This window comes from Manduca sexta, chromosome 22, assembly GCF_014839805.1.
Source record: "Manduca sexta isolate Smith_Timp_Sample1 chromosome 22, JHU_Msex_v1.0, whole genome shotgun sequence".
Lineage (NCBI taxonomy): Eukaryota > Metazoa > Arthropoda > Insecta > Lepidoptera > Sphingidae > Manduca > Manduca sexta.
Genome location: NC_051136.1, coordinates 8970423 through 8979916, shown reverse-complemented (window position 1 = coordinate 8979916; position 9494 = coordinate 8970423). Strand labels below are relative to the sequence as shown.

General features: G+C 32.6%; 1 protein-coding gene across 3 annotated transcripts in view; it reads left to right on the top strand.

The window, feature by feature from the left end:
• Nucleotides 1-2046: 2046 nt before the first annotated feature.
• The window catches only part of LOC115448978 (paired box protein Pax-6), a 45237-nt gene continuing 37789 nt past the window's right edge, over nt 2047-9494 (top strand). For all 3 annotated transcript variants that reach the window (XM_037441562.1, XM_037441561.1, XM_037441563.1), the window contains exon 1: nt 2047-2414. In XM_037441562.1, coding sequence (XP_037297459.1) covers nt 2285-2414 — 130 coding nt within the window. In that variant the 5' untranslated portion in view covers nt 2047-2284. The remainder of the gene's footprint in view (nt 2415-9494) is intronic.

Below are 9494 nucleotides of genomic sequence, written 5' to 3'. Positions count from 1 at the left end.
CTACAAATCGATATTACTAGCGTCATCTTTGAGGTTGCCTGTTGGCTTTTGCAGTAGGTACACGCCGAACTGTTTTGATTTACTCCGCTCTGGATATTTTGCCGGAGAGTTGTTAAAATGCACCACTAGCTTCGTTGTTCAACTGTATAAGAAATGCTGTTTCTTATAATAGTGCGTTAATTGCTCATACAAGTCTTTCCTATAACAGGAAAGAATATTTAGTCCTAGTAAAAAAAAATTACTTGATCAATAATTTTCAAGAATATTAAGTTGACTTTATCAATTATCTTATAGATGTTTCCTATCGTAAAATATAGGGGTTATAAGAATAAAGTTTATATTTTGGTTTTATTCATTGGTTAATTAGAGACATAGTGGTAGAGTTTCATGTCGTATTTTTCATTAAAATTTTGTAGTTTTCCTGCAATAAATAGCAATTATAAGTTTTAAAATAGTTGTTTTTATTTCGATACTAGAATAACAGGCTGAGTTGTGGCGTGGCTGTAAAGTATGAATTATTTATTGCTATGAATAGATCCTTAGACATAGAAGGTACTCGTAGTACTTGGAGTATGTTTTGAAAAATTTATTTAGTGTGTCTTGGTTTAAAATTCCCTTAAATCTTATTCGTATAGTGCAACGTTATAATATTATAGTAATAAAATAATTTATTATTCTTGCCAAGTCCGTTATATAACGTTTGAGTCTTAATAATTGTTATAAAACAAATTGCTTAAATGATTTATTTTCGAGTTAGTTTAAAATATTGCAATAAACAATGATAGTAATTCTAAAACATAAAGTGTTGTAGATCAAATTTAAGAAATAGGCATTACTCACAAACGAAAAATAAAGCATAATTATGTATTCGTTTAAAATATCTGTGCGGCAGTTGTGTGTGAAACTATAACCGGGGAGGCTCCACGTCGCGCCAGATTGATACAAATTATCGCACAAAGAGAGTATTACTATTTAAAATCAAAAGAACGTTTCAAAGGCACGAACGTTGTGGCGGCGCCAGTTGCACTGCGTTCGAGACCTTCCGGCAATTCATTGCCCTGTAATTATAATACAAAAATATTGCCGGGAAACAGACTTGCTATTACCTAGTGGATCAAAAGAACTCAATAAATGTATTTTGCGTCAATATTATAATTGCCGCCGACTAGACTGATATTCTGTATGTATGTAATTATCAACAATTTGGATTTAATATCTCACTTTTAAATATTCCGCGTCGGTATGCGACAAACCGTACTATCATTATCGCATTTTATTTTTCCTTGTGAACAAGTGAATAATGTAAAGGGTGGAGAAGCGGCATGATGATTAACACATTTCACTCTTTGTCATATATCCCCACCGGCATGCTCCCACAAGTTTCATAAATAATTAAACAGTACATGATGACTCTAGCGTCCATGTAGAATGTTAAAATCTGATTTTCAATTTAATTAGAATGGAACGCACTCGATACAGTAACTATTAGAGCGGATGCTAAGCATGGTTAACTAGAGCCAAGTTTAATTACGAAGTCTATCATTGTGTTAGCGTTGTCTCTAAGTTAACTATGCGTATAACATTGGAATGAAAGAGAGAGATATATATCGGCAGCTCCCATGTAAAGAAATGGTAAAAGATCACCTGTGCTCACTACCGTAATTCTACCGGTCGGTAGAGCACCTGTCCCTTTCGTACGGTTCATGGTTAAGCTGAACCGAACGAGTGCGAGTAGGAGTAGTTTCATTTCATCGAAGAAACAAAAAGTCGTAATAGTTACATCTGTGCTGATATAAACTAACCCTTATTCATACGTTCATAAGCCTAACAATGGAATGGTAAGAAATTTGTGTTTGAATTTAAATATTGTGAACGGGACGGAAAGTTGCAGTGGAATCGAGCGTAGCTGTAATTTTGACGCGTTCGGAAATCGAATTAAGAACGTTAGAGTGAGAGGTACACTTAGGTCCGATACAGTGGAGGTAGTTTTTTGTTATTGTTTGGCGGCGGAGATTTTTTCCAAGGCGTGCAAATGGGAGTAGGCGCGCGAGTGGGCGCGCCGGTGCGGCAAGCGCGCTCTTCAGTGTTCTGGCTGAGCTTCAAGCGAACGCGTGCGAGATCAGTGTCGTCCGTCACGTAGGTGCTCCATACCTTATCAGAGTAGAGCACAAGCCGCTCGGAGTCTCTGGAACTGTTGATAACGATTGGTGAACTGTATTGAGTGTCTCTGCTGGTGCTGCATGCACAACTCGCAGAGAGCTCGTGACTGTAAGGTGGCCCGACCATGTTGATATCGGCGGGCAGTGGCCCCACGCCCGAGTTTTCCCCTGCGTCGTGCTGCGCCTCCTGGAAAATGGAGCCGGCGCCACCTGCGCCCGCGGCCATCACACAACCGCTAAACATATCGCCCAACGGTAAGTTACTGTGAATGTAGCCTAATCGTCTAACTTTATAATATTCATCTTAATTTGCAAATGTTTAAAAGTCGATTATTATGCTTAGTTGTGTTGAAAGGACATTAGCATAAATATTTTAATTATAAAATTATTCAAACCACTTATTCTTTCCACAAATACTCACAAGCTGTCGTATATAATAACTCTATTGTTATGATCTTTATATTTTATGAGTATTCAACGTTTTACTACACGGTGACACCTTGAAAAGAAGCCAAAAAAATTGAGTTCCACTAAATAATAATCTACATTTAAAAATACTGTACGATCATAATTTTTTTGGTTAAAAGGGTTAATTTAAGCTGTTATAAGTCTACGGCGGTAAAAATATTAGAAATGATATTGTTTTAGTAACTCATATCTAACCAATATTTCATAACTTTACAATTATCATAAATATAATGTAAAAACTTCTAATGCTAATCATTCAGGTTATCACGCTATTAAATGTAATTTAATTTACATGATCTTATAATGTTTTTATTTAATATATTTTATTGTTTGTTGTGAGTGTTTTAAAAGTGGTGACACTATCACAACTAATTTGTAGGAGTTCAATTTGTTGCCTGTCGCGGCGCGGCGCTCGTATGCGTCCCTCTTCCGACGAACCACCGAATTTCGATAATATGTATTATGTATTGCCATTTAAGGTTTCATTGTAGCACAGTAATGTATAAGTAAATTATTTTTTTAATATATTAAAAAGTAATACATTTATGATTATATGTTTGAGAGCTTCTTTATAAATTAAATTAAAGTGAACTTTGACGGAAATTTTATTTTAAGAATGAGGCTCAGAATAAATGTTTGTAGTCTTTTTATAACATAACTATTTTATTGTTAATTTTTATAATCATATAAATGTACAGGAAATTTAGGGGTATAACAATGTATTAATAAAAAAAAAAACATTTTCATCAGATGTAAATCACTTGGGCGGAAAATGCACAATGTTTTGCAGCTGAACAAAATGCAACATAATAATTGCAATAAGGCTTGAGAGTCGACAGACGGTGCATCCCATGACAGTAGCCAGAATTATGATGCTATGAATTTTGGGGTTACTAACTTTTTACTGCTTATAAATCGTTTAACATCGAGCGCGAATCGACAGAACGGGCCTCTGTCGCGGGTGTTATTCCATGAGTACCTTAGGCGATAATCAATTCGTTAAAATTGTTTATAAACCATTCGCATAGTATAAATATATATGTAGAGTTTATGTATATCACTAGACTGAAGACTTTTTTCTCCTCTGTTTGGCAACAGATTTTTTAGTTTTGTTGCTGTCTATGAGCTAAAGTTAATTACAACTAAAGCCTTATAAAAAAAAGTTAAGGATTTTCCCAATTTTAACGAAGATTTCAAAATTTCAATAATGATTAGTGACGAAGTTTGACCACTGGGCAATCATAAGTAGATCTATTTATTAAAAGAGATATGGACCTTGGGTGGTACTTAACTTAAAAGTACAATATTCGTTATTGATAATTACTTTTATGGCTAATTATGACCTGTATATTTATTTTGAATTACATCATATCGAGTGTCATTAGCTTTATCTATTTGTATTTATATTTTTTAATAGTCTAATAACTTACTATGAACATTTTATGAAATAATTAATTTCTGTACGCCTACAAAGTTTATTATATTTTTGTAAACTAATTTTTCTGTACTAGTGCTTTAAGTTATTTATTACATTTCAGGGATAATTAATGTAATTGACCATATCAATATTAGTTGCATTAATTTTATGCGTACAATATGCACACGTTATATTTAAACCAAGCCTTGTTACTTTTTAAATATTTCGCGTTGTTCAAAACTGAATTACGATTGATCATTATCATTTCACATAGACATGCCCCCTTGACAAATAATAATTAATTGCATGAATAAAGGTCGAAAGTATACGTCAGCTCTACATTTTACTACATAGAGTAAAAATTTTGAGACATCTTGAGGATTGTTTCATTTTTCTCTTTGTAACATTTCTTTTGCTTTTAGTGACTTATTATGATTGACCTAAGTCACACTATAAATGTTCCAAATTATGATTATTAAATACTGTAATTATCTTTTCCTTACACTTTACAAGCTTTCCTCAAACATTATATTATGTATTTAAATAATATTAAGTTTTTGTTTACAAAAAAAATCACAAATAAAAAAATCCTACCTCATAATCTCTTTTTTGTCTGTGAAACTACAAATAAAATTCTATACGTCTATTGGTCGTGATTTGTATTTGACGTAAATTTCAAGCTTTAGGCAGATATCTGGCACATTGAAGGGATATAGTGGCAGTAAATGTTGGAACAATTTAAGAGTTTAACGCTTGTTAAACGTTAGGGTAGCAGTACATAAAAATGCAGTTAACTAATTTTTTTAAATAAAATTATAGTTTTTATTTAATAAATTAATACATTTTTTTTATCAATATCTATTTTAATTTGTTTACGATAAATGTCCTCACATTACTATAAACAATTATAGCTTTAAGAATATTCACTGTCTTATAATAAGTAAGTAAATTGAACGTCTTTAAATTATAAACCTTATTCTGGAACATAATTTCAGAGAACAGCATTGTAACATGTAATAGAGTACAGAGTTAGTACTTATTACTGCACCTAAGATTGCTGCGTTTAACACTAAAAAGGAAATAAATATTGTTCTATCTTTATAAAGTATAAAAAATAATAACACACAAATACCCAACTATATTAGTTACTTTTGTTAAAATACAGAATGATAATTATTACGGTTTATTATGGTTTGATGTTTTTTTATGTTGTGGCGCATTTTTCGTGTGATGTAAGTCAATCTCAGTTTAATTTTTTTGACATTTGTTACAATTTATTTCTAGATTTCTAAAATTTTTATGCAATATATGATAATAATATAATTTATTTAAAATCTGAAAATATGTCGTCACAAAATCTGAGAGATTTGAAAATTAAATTAAATGGTTAGTTAAATAATCATTAAATGAAAATGAATTAATAGTGGAATAAGTTTTTAATATAGCTTTGTATGAGCATAAGAAAATAAAATACTTGATGAAAAGCGAGATTTGTGTTCACACTAAACCAACCCGAATTTTGTAATTTATTTTATAGGAATAAGAAGTTTACTTCTAATAACTATTTTTAAAATAGAACAAATAGTTACGTGGATTAATATTTTGTATAGTTATAGACTGAGGAAATTAATCAAATTTGTTCTAGGATTTCCGTAAAAACGATATAATAATCATCATAACGATATGACCGATATCGACCTCGATTCAGTATTTTATCCAAGGAAAAATTCCAGTTTTTCAGTCTTATACTGTGTTTTTACAAATATATAATATGCATTATTCAAGAATAGAAACAAATGGACGTTGCTTAGACTCATTCCACCTTACAGAAATAATTTGAACATAAAACACTCATTATAAGGGTCTGTTTTTGCTCAATGTCTTCTTTGATGCGCCACGTCAAAGTTCTTGGGTGCACCTATAATTTTAGAAAGGAGTGAAATGTTTGCATAACAAGTGATCACTGGGCAAATTTCGGGCACCGTCTCCCGACAGCGTTAGACTAATTTGAAGATACCTGTATCGACGACGGGCCTCCTTCTGTGTCAAAAATAACTTTACACTTCTAAAATGTGGTATGGTGCGAAATTAATTATGATAAATGACTTTAGAAAGCCTTTTAGTCATCATCATTATACGCCGTTAATTCATCTGTCCTATATTGATTGATTTTTCTGCATTTTTTATATTAAATATGATGAGCAAGTTCCTTGCCTGCTGGCAATCGTCACGTCTGTCCATAAATGGTAACGAAATTTCGCAGAAATAATACAGCATGTTATGCTCAGTAGCCTGAGATGTACTTTGTAATATTATACCCTGAAATGTCAGATTCACGTCTCATAAAGATTTTACTGAATTATACTGTCTACAATGTCTTTCATAAACCTGAAATAGAACAGACCATCTATAATAATGCTTAGCGGCAGAAGAAACCAAAACATAGTGTTGGATACTGTTCATAAAATCCAGCGGCATAGTTGCGTAGTTTTTAAAACTGATTTTTACTGGACTTAACAGCTCCATAACCAGGCTAAAAAGCACAGAATACCAATTTTATGGTGTTTGTAAAGCAATATTTGTTCATAATACAATATCATGATATAGAGATAGAAGTTATTCGAGTTCTACTTGTGGTAATGTATGTAAGAACATTTTGAATAGCAGGCAGGTCAACTTGAGACTAAGATTAGTCTATGTGTTTGTGGGGGTTAAGAACTACTATGTAGTTGGATAAAACATACATATATAGTATCACGCCTCTACCCCATAGGAGTAGGCTGAAAGTATGGATTGCCACTTTGCACGATTCTGGCATACTTCTCTCGCTTCCTCCGCCATCATCAATTTTTTCATGCATTCCCGCCGGTTCAGGGTCATTTTGACCTGGTCTTACTAATAATGTCAGATGTCCGACATTTTAAGGTTCGGCTCTGTCGACCCCTACCAGCTCTTCCATCCACTTTCGCCTTACAAATCGTCTTTGTCAGTCTCATATCATCCATACTCTCCAAATGCCCAAACCACCTTATATAGATAATGAAATTTCAAATTAATATTTTTATGGTCTTAATTTCAATGCTTTGTTTGTGTCATTGGAATTGATAGACATCACAGTATGCAATATGCTTCGATTGACGAAGTATCACTGGTCTCTTAAATTCTTTGTCAAATGGTAGTTTTGGAATTCATGAAATTTGTGAGATTGATGCATGTTTTGTTCCGCTTCTTTTTTTCTTTTCTTCTTCTTAAGGGACGGCAGCGTATTCAAAATTTACTCTAATAGGTATTCATGGGCGTTGGTGATGACTAATCTTTAATCGATTCATGTGCTTGTTTGGCTACGTGAGTTTTTTTGATTCGAAATAATATTATTACACGGGAACGGAATTTTTGCTAGATGTAGCGAAAACCTATCATAACGGGATATGGTACTGCAGGAAACAGTTTCAATTGTGTCTACGATTTCAAGAATGCAGATGAACCATAATGAAGATTTTGTCATTAGAATTGGGTTCCTAATCTTTTTGTTTCTATATAAAATAGAGTCAACCATCATCACGATTGTTTATTCAACGATTTATTTATGCTGTGTTAGATCTGCTATTTTTATTTACATTTTGAATGGCGGAATGTGATGTTATTTAAAGATTTCCTGCTTTCATTCTCCGACTTCTAACATTAGTTTGTCTACAGATTTATGTTAAATTAACCCTCTAATATTAAGACTCATGGAGCCTCCCCACAATAGACAACCAGACACTTAATTTCAAACTGTATCCACGCATTTTAAGGCTTTAAAGCGTCATCTAGATTGGTAATGATCTGTGCAAATTGTGGTAATATCGCATCGAAGTGCCATGCCGTCAGTTTGTATTTTCTGTGGTAAAGATCGATTACCCAATTTTTTGCCTTTAAAAGTGTTTAAAAGATGGTTAAATACTCTTTAGCTTAACTGTATTTGCTGCGCGAAAGATTTTTTATATCTAAATGGTTTTAAGATTAAAATATTTGAATATCTTGAACACTGCCGTCTATTTTTACACGGTTTTATTGTATATTAGCTGTTATTTTTTTAGTTACCCACACCAGGTTTCCAGGGTTTAAAAGATAATCATAATTTATAGTATGCCTACATATATAAGATGGTGGTTACGAGCTATTGATAAAAATGTACTGATCCAATAACTATCTCGTGGATGGGAAAACTTCTGGTTTTAGCCCAATCTGGGTAAAATTAAACATTGACTTGTTGACCACAAGATAATGGGGATTAAGTCTACCTGAGGAGACAGATGTTGTTCAGGTGGCCGATTGTAAAAATTATATGCAAATAAAGATGATACTAAAAATTGGTCGTGGCTCCAACCGCGCGAAAGTATTAGGGCGAGCGTTCTATGAATACGACCGATTAACATGAAACCCGCGAAAAACTTAATACAATAAAAAAAAATTAAGACATTTTTATAACTATTTTTTTATCATGCATTATTTTTACGAATAAAGATATAATATTAGGTAACTAGATTGGCTTGATGTTGGGTGATATGACTTTACGGGCGTACATGCACAATATATCCTACAGATTCTTCAAACGATTATAGTATTTTGGCCCTTAGGAAGTAAGATAATTTTACAAATTTCAAATATTCAATTTTGTTAGGAAACACCCAAAATGGGTCCGGTTTTATAAGAAAATATTGCAGTTAAGGTAAATTATCCGGGGTAAAACATATTTTTGATGATAAAATAATAATATATAATAATATTCTCAACAAAAATAAAATCATATCGATCGGTAGTACTTTTACTGCGTGAAAGGATAAGTATAGATTATGCAAAGGACTATGTCACATTACTACATAGTTTTCTATTACATCGATCAGCGCTGGACATTGATAGCAGCTGAAGGGTTAGTGAATAATAAAAGAGTCTATTATTTTACGGGAGGGTTGAATGACTAGGGGGTCGATGTCAGGCTTGCGACCGGTAGTAAAACAAAACTATTACAAAGTGAAAACATGTATACACTGACCACATAGAAAAAAAACGGTAGGGTGAGTTGACTAACTAAATCCCCTTAGGTCCTCTATACTGCCATTGAATAATCGAATCGATGTGTCGTAATGAATTTTGACAATTTTATCACTGACATAGGCATATATTGAAATGTGCCTTTTGTATTTGGTCGGCTTTATACATTTATGTGATAAATAGCATTTACTCATAAGATGTGAAACGAACCCTTAATAAAGTATTTTGTTACAGTTGAATGCCCATAGTAGCTAAATCTCTACTATTGGCATTTATATTACTGTTTTATATTTATTTATTATTTTTAATTTACCAATATAATATTTTTTTCAAGTTTAACTCTAACAAATTTCAAGCTTCTTTATTGAGGGTGCAAACGAACAAGTAATTCACCCGATCGTGAGTAAATTATCGGC